This window comes from Neopsephotus bourkii, unplaced genomic scaffold, assembly GCF_033783945.1.
Source record: "Neopsephotus bourkii isolate Nb327-2 ecotype Australia unplaced genomic scaffold, CSIRO-AGI_Nbou_v1 NB_491, whole genome shotgun sequence".
Lineage (NCBI taxonomy): Eukaryota > Metazoa > Chordata > Aves > Psittaciformes > Psittacidae > Neopsephotus > Neopsephotus bourkii.
The window spans coordinates 246,320-259,728 of NW_026900992.1; the positions used below are offsets into that span (position 1 = coordinate 246,320).

At 66.1% G+C, this 13,409-nt stretch overlaps 1 protein-coding gene across 1 annotated transcript; it reads right to left on the minus strand.

Annotated features, from left to right (window-relative positions):
* Positions 1–4,236: 4,236 nt before the first annotated feature.
* Positions 4,237–5,703, minus strand: LRRC55 (leucine rich repeat containing 55). Its single transcript, XM_061350435.1, has 3 exons — positions 5,064–5,703; positions 4,744–4,979; positions 4,237–4,514 (listed from the first exon to the last, which is right to left on the minus strand). Exons 1-2 carry the CDS (start codon positions 5,677–5,679, stop codon positions 4,744–4,746), a joined length of 852 nt encoding a protein of 283 aa, XP_061206419.1. The 5' UTR covers positions 5,680–5,703; the 3' UTR covers positions 4,237–4,514.
* Positions 5,704–13,409: the final 7,706 nt, after the last annotated feature.

Consider the following 13,409-nt stretch of genomic DNA (forward strand, 5'->3'; position numbering starts at 1 on the left):
AACGGGACAATTCCCATCCCCGCTCCGCAGCCCCGCAGGCACCGCAACGAGGATGCTTTAACCCCCGAGGTGTCCCCGTCGGGATCCCCCCCCCCCCCCCAGCCCTGATTGCATCAGGCGGCCCTGTCCCACCGAATCCCATTTTCGGGATTTTCAGCTCCTTATCTGAGGCCAGCACCAGCCCGGGTGACTCAACTGCGCCTGATGGGATTAAACACCAGGGATGGGGCGAGGAGATGGACCAGGGGTGGGATGAGGGCCGAAGGGATGAGGGATGGGATGCAGGACTGCTCGGGATAGGGGGAGGGGGCTTGGGCAGGACAAGGCCCCCCCCAAGCCGGGATTTTGATGAGCCACCAAATGGCTCCTGTCCCATTTCCCTCCCGGCCCCGCGGCTTCCTGAGGCTTCGCTCTAAATAAATCTTGCCCCTATTTGTTATTTACATCCTTCACTTGCTCGTGATGAACTCTCCTGTCCCCAGCCTTTGTTCCCGCTTGGAAAGGATGCGGGATGATTACTGCGCTCCTTGGGCAGCTTCCCGTCGGGGGGGGGGTGCCTCTGCCTTCCCCTTGCCACCACCCCGCTATGGAGCCAGCCTGGCCAGAGCCACCGAGGGGTCTTTGGCTTCACCAAGTGAATGGGGGGGGGCCCGGGGCTCTTTGCGGGGTGGGGGATTTGGGGGAAAGCTGCATCAGGGGCACACCCCGCAGGGGGTTTGGAGGGGGGAGAAGTGCGTTTGCCCACTGGAGAGACCCCTGATAGTGCTCACCCGTGTGCTCCCCCCGATAGTGCTCACCCGTGTGCTCATCCATCAACCCGTCTGGCCATCCATCAACCCGGCCAGGCCCCCTGTCTCCCTCCCTCCTTCACTCCTCCTTCCCTCCCTCCATTCCTCCATCCAGGCATCCCTCCCTCCTGCTCTGCCTTTATCCCTCCCTCTTTCCCTCCATCCTCCCTCTATCCTTCTATCCATCCCTCCCTCCATAATTCCCTCCTCCCTTCCCTCCCCCCCACCCTTCCACCCCTCATCCCGTCCATCCCCCCCCCGAACCCCACATATCGCAGCACTGATCCCCACTGATCCACCCCTCATCCCGTCCATCCCCCCCCCAACCCCACATATCGCAGCACTGATCCCCACTGATCCACCCCTCATCCCGTCCATCCCCCCCCCAACCCCACATATCGCAGCACTGATCCCCACTGATCCACCCCTCATCCCGTCCATCCCCCCCCCCAACCCCACATATCGCAGCACTGATCCCCACTGATCCACCCCTCATCCCGTCCATCCCCCCCACATATCGCAGCCCTGATGGGCCCCTGTGTTTTGGGGGGGGGGGGCGCTGAGGGGCCGTTTCCTCCCCGGTGGGCACGGAAACGGCCGCGGGCTCCGCGCCAGCCGAGACGGGAGCTGAGGCTTTCTATCCGCCTCTTGGAGATTTCCCTTTCCCTTCCAGGAGGGAAGCGCTCCCTGCGGAGGCTCCGGGGGGATGCGGGGATGCTTGGCAATAAACACCCGGCCGGGGCCGGGGGGGAAGGGGCGGCGGGGCCCGGACCACCCGTCGGAAGGAGATAAGGAAGGTGTTGTCTTCCTGCAGCAGCGGGCGAGGAAAGATGAGGAGCGGAGATAGGGGCAGAGGCGAGGAGCAGGGCGGGGGGATGGGGCCGGGGAGCATCCTTGGGAAGCCCTGGGAATGCGGAGGAGCCGGGGGTGAGCGGCCGGGGGGAGCCCGGGCACCCCCAGCCCCAAACAGGGGCTGATGCTCCTGCTCCTGCATCCGGGGATGCTCCCGGCTGGAGACGAGGAGCTTGGGCTGGAGCTGACGATGGAGGCGGGGCGGGGGCCGCGGGGATGGGGACAGGACGCAGCTCCCCCCCCGGCACCAAACGGCCAAGCGGGGGGTGCCCCCGGGAGCCCCCTTTGAAGCGGCTCCGGTGCTTCACACCTCCCGCCCCAGCAAACGGAGCGGCCCCCCCCCCACCACGCCCCGCACCGGCGGCTCCGGCCCCGCTTCGTGCTGGGGAAACGAGCCCGGGTTCGCCTGTGACAGAGCCCACGGCCAGGAACGGCTGAGAAAACAACGGGGGGAGGCGCTGGTGTTTGCCCCGGGACCCGGACCCCCAGATTTACCCCAACAGCCCCTTAGGGCCGATTGTCGGGGGGGGGGGGGTGGAAGAGATAAAATTGGGTCAAAAGGGGGACAAAATTTGGGGGTTCCTCTCCTTCTCCAGAGGTTCAAGCGCCTGCAGCCAAGGGGCGGAAGGGACGAGCTGGAGAGCGGGACCCCCGGGCTCCGGTGTCCCCACAGCCCTACGGGACCCTCTGGGGCTGGGGCGGGTGGAGGGAGGATAGGGAAAAGGGGTGGGAAAATGTGAGAGGGAGCTGAGGTTTGGGATGGGAGGTGGGGATGGAGTGGGTGGGTGGGTGGGTGGAGGGATGGATGGGTGGATGGAGGGATGGATGGATGGAGGGAGGCCATATGGATGGAGGGATGGATGGATGGATGGATGGAGGAATGGATGGAGGGAGGCCATATGGATGGAGGGATGGATGGATGGAGGGATGGAGGGATGGATGGATGGATGGAGGGATGGATGGAGGGAGGCCATATGGATGGATGGACAGCTGGAGGCCATCAGGACAGCAGGGTGACATCTGCAGTGCGCTGCTGCCTGCGGCAGTTTGGGGGTGCTGGGGGCTCACAGCAGGGCAGGGGTTGCTGCCGGCCCCCCATGAGCCCCTCGAGTGGGGCTGCCACCAGTGGCATCGCCCATCCCGCTCCATGGGGCTGCCCGGACACAGCACGGCTCCAGCGTCCCCCAGCCCGCTCGGCACCGGCCGGGAGGACCCCGGGGACACGGCGGGGACACGGAGGTGACACGGGGGTGACCCGGCTGCCGGCAGCTGGGCCCCGCTGGGACCGGGGGATGCTGCCGGAGGAATAACAGGAAGCGCCGGGAAGGGAAACCACGGCTGATGCCTTCTGCAGGCTGCGGGACAGCGCCCCTGAGCCCCCCACGCGTGTAAGCGCTGCAGGCGCGCGTCACTGCCGCACACGCGTGTCCCGGCGCGGGGCCGGGCTGCGCTGATGCTCTTTATTGTTGAGGTTCGGCTCTGAAAAAGTGCTGCCGGTTACAAAAGTCCACGGTTATAAAATGTGCTCGTACAAAGACCGGGGGGGTTCGGCCTCCCCCGTCCCCCCCCGCGCCCGCCGGAGCGTGGAGAGGAGGGGAAGGGAGGAGGGAAGAGGAGAGAGGGGGAGAAAACAAGAAATAAAGTAAAATAATTCAATTAAATCAAAATAAAATGTCAGTAAGATGCGAAGAACAAAAGAGGAAAGGAAAGGAGGAAGGAAAGGGAAGGGAAGGGAAGGGAAGGGAAGGGAAGGGAAGGGAAGGAAAGGAAAGGAAAGGAAAGGAAAGGAAAGGAAAGGAAAGGAAAGGAAAGGAAAGGAAAGGAAAGGAAAGGAAAGGAAAGGAAAGGAAAGGAAAGGAAAGGAAAGGAAAGGAAAGGAAAGGAAAGGAAAGGAAAGGAAAGGAAAGGAAAGGAAAGGAAAGGAAAGGAAAGGAAAGGAAAGGAAGGGAAGGAAAGGAAAGGAAAGGAAAGGAAGGGAAAAGCAAAGGATAAAGAGATAGAAAAGCAGTAAGAGAAAAAGAAGAAACTAGAAACAAGAGGACAGGAGGAGCAGGGCGATGGTGAGGGCAGGGCAGAAGCGGGAGGCCGGGGCAGGGCAGGAGGTGGCCGTGCCGTGGGGACACCCGTGGGGCCGGCACTCAGACACCGGCAGAACCCGGCGCTCCCCGCCCTTTGTCCTTGGGGTGCAGGCGCGGGCCTGGCTGTGGGGCGGGCGGGGGGAGCTGTGCTGGGCACAGCACCGCAGGGACACCGCAGCCTCCTGCTGGCAGCGGGGGCCCGGGGGGTGGCACCGCCTCGCCTGGTCCCCCCTTTCCTCCTGTCTTTGGGGGGGGGTTTGGTTTGAAGCTGCACCCCCCTCCCACCCCTCTCACCCCAGGCAGCCCCGCGGGAGGTGCTGAGCCCCCCCCCGGCCCCCTTGTGCTGGGACCTGCGGTCCCCTCCCCGCAGCCGCCGCGCGGAGCCCAGGGCCCAGTTTGGCACCGAAACCTCGGAAGAGAAAGGCAGGGACCGAGGGATGCTCCCGCCTGGGGCACGGCGGCCCCGGTGCTGTCCTGGCCCGTCCGGTGCCACCGGCAAGGCGCAGGCGTCCCCCGGGAGCGGCAGTGCTGAGCTGGGTGACGGCTCCAGGTCCTGGGGCCAGGCAGGATTCGGGGGGGCTCCACTGATGATGCTTTTGGGCTGGAAGCGGGGGTTTCCTTGGATGTCCCCCATGGAGGGTGGTTGGTGTCCCCCCAAGGCACACACCACTTCTGGGGTCTCTCTCCCAAGCAGGGGGGGCTGCTCCCCAGTCACAGCCCCTGGTCCCACTGCCTGGCACAGTGTGGAGGCTCCCATGGGACCCCCAAGGACCCTGTGCCGCTGCCTTCACCGGCCCTGGGTAGCGGGGACAGCAGAGTCCAAGCTCCGGGTGCTGGAGGGGGTCAATCCTGCCGGGTGCCCACGGGGACAAACCCCCCCCGCACTGGGGCAGAACAAAGAGGAGGTGTCCCCTGGTCCCCCCGCCACCGCCAGGCCAGCGTCTTGAGGCCACCCCGGCGCGGGAGGGGACACGGACAAGGCACAGTCTGGGGTCCCGGCGGGGTCAGGGGGACGTCGGCGGTACCTAAACGTCCTCGTCCTCGCTGGCCTTGCTCCAGCGGTGGCAGCAGTTGGCGGTGATGCCCAGCAGGAAGTTGGTGGCCACCGAGGCGATGGAGACGACGAAGCCGACGAAGGCGATGAAGAGATAATCATCCAGCGTGAGCGTGAGGTGGCAGGCCTGGAAGCTCTCGTCCGTCAGCGAGAGCAGGGGGGCTCCGGCCACCTCAGGGGGGGCCCGGCACTCGGCCAGCTGCGACTCTGAGAGGGGGGGACACGGCATCAGGACCGCGCTCGGCTCCCCCCTGGTGCATGGGGCAGGAGCGGGGACGCGCGGGCACCTACCGGCAGCGCAGCGCTGGATGCGGCCCCGCAGCCACTTGAGGAAGGGCTCCATGGCGCAGCCGCACACCCAGGGGTTGCCCCCCAGGCGCAGGGCCACCAGCCCCGGCAGCCCCTCCAGCGCCTCCAGGCTGAGCGCCGGCAGCGCCCCGAAGCTGAGGTCCAGCTCCCGCAGCTGCGCCAGCCCGCGGAAGGCGTCGGGGTGGACGCGGCGCAGCCCCGGGTTGTGGCTGAGGTCGAGGCGCAGGAGCCCGCTGGCCTCCAGGAACGTGTCCGCGGGCACCAGGCTGAAGTTGTTGTAGCTGAGGTCGAGGTGCGCCAGGCGCCGGGCGCCCAGGAAGAGCCCGGCCGGCAGCGCCGCCAGGGAGTTGTTGCGCAGGTCGAGGGCGCGGAGCTGCCCGTAGCAGGACAGGTACCCCGGGGGGATGCTGGCGATGCGGTTGTGCGCCAGGCTCAGGTTCCCGGTGTCCAGCGGCAGCTCCGGCGGCACCGAGAAGAGGCGCTGCCCGCTGCAGTCCACAGCCTGCCCGCGGCACGTGCACAGCACCGGGCAGCCCGCCCCGGCGCCCGCCGCCACCGCCGCCGCCGCCGCCGCCACCAGCCAGGGGCCCAGCAGCATGGCGGGGCGGCGGCGAGACACAGCCCGGCGGGCGCCGGCGAGGCCCGGGCCCTCACGGGGCGGCGGGAGCCATCCCGGCACCGGGACGGGGCCGCTCACGCCGAGAGCCGCCGGGCGCGGGGAGCAGGGCCGGGCGCCGGGCGCTCACAGCGATGCTCCGGCCATGCCGGCCGCATCCGGGGGGCACCGCGGGCTGCGGGCCCCGGGCCCCGGGGCGGGCCTTGTCCGGGCGGTTACGCTGCCTGCGAGGAAGAGGGGCCGGAGGAAGCGGGGGGCCGCGGCCCCTGCAGCCCTGCGGGGCACCTGCAGCCCCCCCGTGCCCCCCATGCCGGGGCCGCCCGCTCCTCCAGCCCCCCCGTGGGGGTTTCAGCCGAAGCAGAGCCCCAGCCCCGCTGACATCGCTCAGCTCCACGTTGCAGTGGCCAGAACCGGGGGGGCCCCGGTGCGCGGCCCCCACCCCCCCGCTGGGGACCCCCCTCCACGGCACCCTCCCGGGGTCCCCATCCCGGCCTGCTCTCGCCCCCCTCCCCATGGCCATCTTTGCTCCATCCTCCCTCGCCGTTATCCCCCTCAGCCCCATCCCCGCCCCATGGCCCCATCTCACGGGGGCAGGATGGTCACCACCGCCCCGGCCACCCCCTCCCTGCCCGGCCCCCGCTCCAGCCCCGGGTACTCACACCAGGGGATGAGCAGCGCTCGGTTCCTTGAGGCCTGGGCGCTGATGCGTGGCCGGGGCGGGGGGGGGGGGTGGTCCCGGGCTGCCGCCCTCGCCCCGGAGGCCGCCAAGTTGGGCGAGCGGCTCCTGCAGCCGCGGCCAAGGCTGCTGCCGAGCCTGGCAATGGGAGCAGGGTCTTTCCCCACCTCCTTCCTCCCCTCCTCCTCCTCGTCCTCCCTTGTCTCTCTCTTTCTCTTTTTTTTCCTTGAGGGCCAGATACTGACGTTTCGGTGTCTCTTAGCAACTGCCTCCACATCCCTGAGCAACAGGAGAGCGGGATGCGGAGCCGCCGGAGCGATGGAGACATGGAGACGGCGGCGGCGGCGGCGGTGGGGAGCAACATCCCCACCCCGAGGGGCGCCCTGGCCAGGCCGAGGCGGGGGGACCCGCACCCCCATGGCCGCATGGAGCGGAACGAGGGGTCCCGCGCCCTCCCCGCATCCCCCGGCCCTGGGGAGCGTCCCCGTGGGATGGGGTGAACCAGGGTTCCCCGGGCTCTGGGAACAGACACAAATGACGGGGGAGAGCAAGGCACCGGGAGCGCCCCGGGAGCGCCGTTACCGGTGCTGCCGCCCCGCAGGGAGCCTCTGCCGCGGCGCAGCCGTAGCGGCTGCGGCAGGGCCGTGCGTTCCCATTGAAAGCCGACCTCACCCTGCACACAGACCCCGGCAGCCGCTGGAGCTGGAACGTGCCTTGGGTTCTGTTCTCCCTGCTCACAGACCTGGAAAATGCCCCAGGTTCACACTGATCGGTTTTGCCTGCCCGAGCCGAAAAATCCCGTTTCCTTGCTCCTTCTGGATGGGGAGGAATGGGATTCAGCTGCTGCCCTGCCCCCGCGGCCGGCTCTTGGCCATGAAACAGCCCTTTTCAATCCCAAGGGTGCCTGTGTTTTGCTCTGGAAGCGTTGCCGCACCATGGCTGTGGCACTGCTGGGAAGGAGGCACCTTCAAGCCGTGCATCTGGGGTGGGGGTTCCTCATTTCCTCCTGCTGTTTCCATGGGGTGGATCCTTTTCCCGGCTGGATCCCGGTGCCCCCTGCCCCCGCAGGGCGGCTCCTGCGCCCGGTGCCCCTCACCGCGGTGTCACCGCCGCTGCTGGGAGCGCCGGGAGCCGAATGCCCCCGGGCAGCCCCAGAGCCCCCCGGGGCAGAGGCAGCGCTGGGGCTGGCCCGAGCCCGCTGCAGGTCTCCTCCCTGCCCGGGGGTTTTCCACTCCCCAGGGTTTCGGTTACGTTGGCAGCAAAGGCTCCAGCCCATGCCCGCAGTGGGGAGAGCTCGGCAGCGGCCCCTGCCAACACCCCCGTGGTCACAGCCATGGGGACGCAGCCATGGGGACACCAGGAGCCCCTGTGAGAGCCCAGCCCCATGGGGACACCGTTCCCAGGACAGACCCACAAGTGGGATAGAGACGGGTTTGCAGAGACCCCTCCAAGCTTGATTCCAGACCCCCCTTTTCAATTCTCCTTCCTTGTCCCTTCCCTGGGGAGGTGTCGGCAGCCACCAGCCCGGCTCAGCCCAGGCCCAGGAGCCGGGGGTGGCTCTGAGGAGCCTGGCTCGGTCAATCTGCCTTACATCCAGGGCTTTATCTCTCTCAGGGCAGGCAGCATCTGGCAGCCCGCTGCATTTAACCCCGGTGCATTCAGGCTTTGGAGAGCAGGAGGAAAGGAGAGGAAGGCCTAAGGGGGCCAACAGGAAACCTGGAGAGGGGCTTGGGACAAGGGCCTGTAGGGACAGGGCAAGGGGAATGGCTTGAACCTGCCCGAGGGGAGACTGAGCTGAGCTCTTAGGCAGAAGCTCTTCCCTGTGAGGGTGCTGAGGCGCTGGCACAGGGTGCCCAGAGAAGCTGTGGCTGCCCCATCCCTGGCAGTGCTCAAGGCCAGGTTGGACACAGGGGCTTGGAGCAAGCTGCTCCAGTGGAAGGGGTCCCTGCCCTGGCAGGGGTTGGAGCTGGAGGAGCTCTAAGGTCCCTTCAACCCAACCCACTGTGGTTCTGAGGCTCTCGGAACGGTGTCATCTCTTCTCTTCTCTTTGCAGTGCTCACTGCAGTTGGTCACAAACAGCAGCTCCCCGCTGGCCCTCCAACAGCAGCGCCTGAGGTGGCCACAGGAGATGTGGCTCCGGCAGCATCCTCCTGGTCCCCAGCAGAGCTCTCACAGCCCTGGCCTGGTGCAGCTGCTGTGGTGTCACCTGGAGCAGTGCCTCGAACCCCTGTTTACTGCATGTGCCTCTGGCACCAGCACCCATCCACGTGCCTTCCTGTGCTGGGGAGCAACGGGGAGGGCTTGGGCACAGCACGGCTGCTCTCCTGGCCCCAGTGCGGGTTTCAGCACCCCCGGCGCCTCCTGGGGCACTGGGGCTGGCTGGGCCGTGTGGCGTTGGGCTGCACCGGGGATGATGTGGTTTGCTTCAGGTGAGGCCCCATTGCGGTGCCAGCGGGAGCAGGATCTGTCGGAACTTCCTGCCCCTCACAGCCCTGCGGTTCCGTGGGGCAGGAAGTTCACACAGAGGGCACCCGGTGAGAGCCACGGCCTGCGGCTGTGCCAAGGAGCTGTCAGAGCAGCATCAGAGCCCTTTGGGGCACCATCGGAGCAGCATCAGAGCCCTTTGGGGCACCATCGGAGCATCATCAGAGCACCTTTGGGGCACCATCGGAGCAGCATCAGAGCACCTTTGGGGCACCATAGCAGCATCATCAGAGCACCACTGGGGCACCATCGGAGCATCATCAGAGCACCACTGGGGCACCATTGGAGCAGCATCAGAGCACCTTTGGGGCACCATAGCAGCATCATCAGAGCACCACTGGGGCACCATCGGAGCATCATCAGAGCCCTTTGGGGCACCATCGGAGCATCATCAGAGCCCTTTGGGGCACCATCGGAGCAGCATCAGAGCCCTTTGGGGCACCATCGGAGCATCATCAGAGCACCTTTGGGGCACCATCGGAGCAGCATCAGAGCACCACTGGGGCACCATCGGAGCAGCATCAGAGCACCACTGGGGCACCATTGGAGCATCATCAGAGCACCTTTGGGGCACCATCGGAGCATCATCAGAGCACCTTTGGGGCACCATCGGAGCAGCATCAGAGCCCTTTGGGACACCATCGGAGCATCATCAGAGCACCTTTGGGGCACCATCGGAGCATCATCAGAGCACCTTTGGGGCACCATTGGAGCATCATCAGAGCACCTTTGGGGCACCATTGGAGCATCACCAGAGCACCTTTGGGACACCATTGCAGCATCATCAGAGCACCTTTGGGGCACCATCGGAGCATCATCAGAGCACCTTTGGGACACCATTGGAGCATCATCAGAGCACCTTTGGGGCACCATTGGAGCATCATTGGAGCACCAGCACTGAATCCTAGAATCAAAATAAGATCTTTAAGATCATTAAGTCCAACCATCGGAGCACCACTGGAGCACCATTGGAGCGCTGTTCCTTGCCAAGTGAGCACCCGTCCGCCCCACAAAACCTCACTGCATCCATAATGTGCCCAGCTTCTGCATCACCAGTATTTAAGCAATAAAGGCAGTGTGGAGCTCAGTGTCCCCAGCATCACTCCCAGCACATCACACCAGTCCTTAACTGGTCGCTCCACCACCATGAATGAGTTTGCAGTAGCTCATCCCAGTCTGAATGCCATCGTTGCAAGCTGGGGGAAGCAAAGGGGAACGGGAGCGGAGCTGCAGGGCTCGGTCTGACTTCAGTTTGGGTCTCTCCATCCAGGGCAGGTTTCTCCTTTGCCTGAGGCGCTGTCATCAGGCGCGGGTGGCAGAAATCCCAGCTCCAAAGTGGTTCCTGGAGCGTGGGGTGCCCATGGCGAGGGTGAGCCTCGAAGTGTTTCACCCCTGGCTGAGCAGGTTTCACTGGGGCTGCAGTGAGGGTGCTGCAGTGGGGGTGCTGCAGTGGGGGTGCTGCAGTGGGGGTGCTGCAGTGGGGCTGCTGCAGTGAGGGTGCTGCAGTGGGGGTGCTGCACTGGGGCTGCTGCAGTGAGGGTGCTGCACTGGGGCTGCTGCAGTGGGGGTGATGCAGTGAGGGTGATGCAGTGAGGGTGATGCAGTGCGGCTGCTGCAGTGGGGGTGCTGCACTGGGGCTGCTGCTCTCGGGGTGCTGCAGTGGGGCTGCTGCAGTGGGGGTGCTGCAGTGAGGGTGCTGCAGTGGGGGTGCTGCAGGGAGGGTGATGCAGTGGGGGTGCTGCACTGGGGCTGCTGCAGTGGGGGTGATGCAGTGGGGATGCTGCAGTGAGGGTGCTGCACTGGGGCTGCTGCAGTGGGGGTGATGCAGTGGGGGTGCTGCACTGGGGCTGCTGCAGTGGGGGTGATGCAGTGGGGGTGCTGCAGACTCCTCTGTTATGCTGGGTTACTGCACGCTCCGTTGCCTGCCCTGGGGCTGAGCTGTGCTTTTGGTTTCTGTTCACACCCCACCCGATGTCACCTCCTGCAGAGCTGCGCTGGGGACAGCACCCGAGGTGCTCAGGGACGGTTCCTGCTGCTGGTGCTGCACTCTGGGGCTGCAGCGTGCCTGCTGCCTCCTCCCCTGCACACCCGGCGTTGTGCAATGGTGGTGTGCTGAGCTCACCCAGTGCAGCCTGCGCTCATCGCGCTTCGCCTTCCAGGGGCTCCTCCAGGTCTGGGTCTGGTGCTCGTGGGGCAGCCCCAGGTTCTGAACGTTCCTGTTGGAGCAGGAGGCCCGTGCATGCCCCGTCCCGCTGCAGGACACAGAGCAGGGCAGGGCAGAGCAGGGCAGGGCAGAGCAGAGCAGAGCAGAGCAGGGCAGGGCAGAGCAGAGCAGGGCAGAGCAGAGCAGGGCAGAGCAGGGCAGAGCAGGGCAGAGCAGAGCAGAGCAGGGCAGAGCAGAGCAGGAGCAGGGCAGAGCAGGGCAGAGCAGAGCAGAGCCACTGTGCACACCCGCTGGCCACAGGCCGGTACCCGGACCCTGCCATGGGGGGGGACACCAGAGCTGATGCTGGGCTCTGTGCTGGGGTGAGAAGCCCCCGCTCCCCCTCTCCCTCGCCAGGCCCTGGCTGCTGGGGCTCAGCAGCGCGTCCCAAGGGGAGCAAGGGCCTGACCAGCAGCCGAGCCACAGTGTCCAGGGGCTGAGCTCCCCCCATGCCTTCAACAACGCCCCACTGCGGGGTGGGGAGGATGGAGGCGATGCTGAGAAGAGGAAACTGAAGAGGTGCAAAGCGCGATGCGCTCTGAGCGCTGCCCTAAGAAGGAAACCACCACATCGAAGGGTGCGTTGCTCACTCAGGAAACAGGAGTGCGTATGCGGCTCCTGGGCTTGCGGTGAGCTCCATCCCCACAGAGCCTCTGGCCCAGTGGCCCTGCACAGCAGAGCAGGGCTGGCAGCCACCCTGGGCCCTGCTGCTGGAGACACCCACGTCCTCATGCTGCTCGCCCAGTGAGGACACCCAGTTCCTGGTGGGGATGCTGCTGTGCTGGTGGGATACAGTGAGGATGCTGCTCTCCTGGTGGGATACAGTGAGGATGCTGCTCTCCTGGTGAGGAAACCCAGTTCCTGGTGGGGATGCTGCTCTGCTGGTGGGATACAGTGAGGATGCTGCTCTCCTGGTGAGGACACCCAGTTCCTGGTGGGGACACTGCTCTGCTGGTGGGATACGGTGAGGATGGTGCTCTCCTGGTGAGGACACCCAGTTCCTGGTGGGGATGCTGCTCTGCTGGTGGGATACGGTGAGGATGCTGCTCTCCTGGTGAGGACATTGCTCTGCTTGTGGGACACTGAGCTCCTGGTAGGTCCTCAGATTTCCTGGTGGGAACAATGCTCTGGTGGTGGGGGCCCTGCTCTGGTAATGGGGTCTCTGCTCTGGTGATGGGGTCTCTGCTCTGCTCTGGTGATGGGGTCTCTGCTCTGCTCTGCTCATGGGTCCTCTGCTTTGGTTGTGGGGTCTCTGCTCTGCACATGGGGTCTCTGCTCTGGTGATGGGGTCTCTGCTCTGGTGATGGGGTCTCTGCTCTGCTCTGCTCATGGGGCCCCTGCTCTGCTCTGCTCGTGGGTCCTCTGCTTTGGTTGTGGGGTCTCTGCTCTGCTGCTGGGACATGGTTCCAGTGAGGCTTTGCAGCAAGGAGCTGCCCCACTGTGCCTTGTACTTGTGCTGGTGGGGATGGTCTGGGGTGGGGCAGCAGGCAGGGGAACTTCAGCCAGCCCCACAGCCAGCCCCATAGCCCCACAGCCCTGCAGCCCCACAGCCCTACAGCCAGCCCCCACAGCCACATAGCCCCACAGCCCTGCAGCCCTACAGCCAGCCCCACAGACAGCCCCACAGCCCTGCAGCCAGCCCCCACAGCCACATAGCCCCACAGCCCTGCAGCCAGCCCCATAGCCCCACAGCCCTGAAGAGCAGAGCACAGAGGAGGAAGCTGGTGGCAGCAGGGGCAGAGCTGCTCGGGGCAGAGGCAGCACGACAGGATGGGGCTGTGTGTGGGGCTGGAGGGGTCTCACAGGGCTCCTGCCATGGGGCTGTGTGTGGGGCTGGAGGGGGCTCACAGGGCTCCTGCCATGGGGCTGTGTGTGGGGCTGGAGGGGGCTCACAGGGCTCCTGCCATGGGGCTGTGTGTGGGGCTGGAGGGGGCTCACAGTGGCTTTGCAGCAGGGGCCAAGCAGTGCCCATGCAGCCGGGCAGCAGCAGCAGCATCAGTGGTGCCCCGGGCAGCAGCAGCAGCATCAGCATCAGCGGTGCCCCGGGCAGCAGCAGCAGCACCGGTGGGAGCGGTGCCCCGGGCAGCAGCAGCAGCAGCAGCAGCGGTGGGAGCGGTGCCCCGGGCAGCAGCATCAGCATCAGCGGTGCCCCGGGCAGCAGCATCAGCATCAGCGGTGCCCCGGGCAGCAGCAGCAGCATCAGCGGTGCCCCGGGCAGCAGCAGCAGCAGCAGCAGCATCAGCGGTGCCCCGGGCAGCAGCAGCAGCAGCAGCAGCGGTGCCCCGGGCAGCAGCAGCAGCAGCAGCAGCAGCAGTGGGAGCGGTGCCCCGGGCAGCAGCAGCAGCAGCC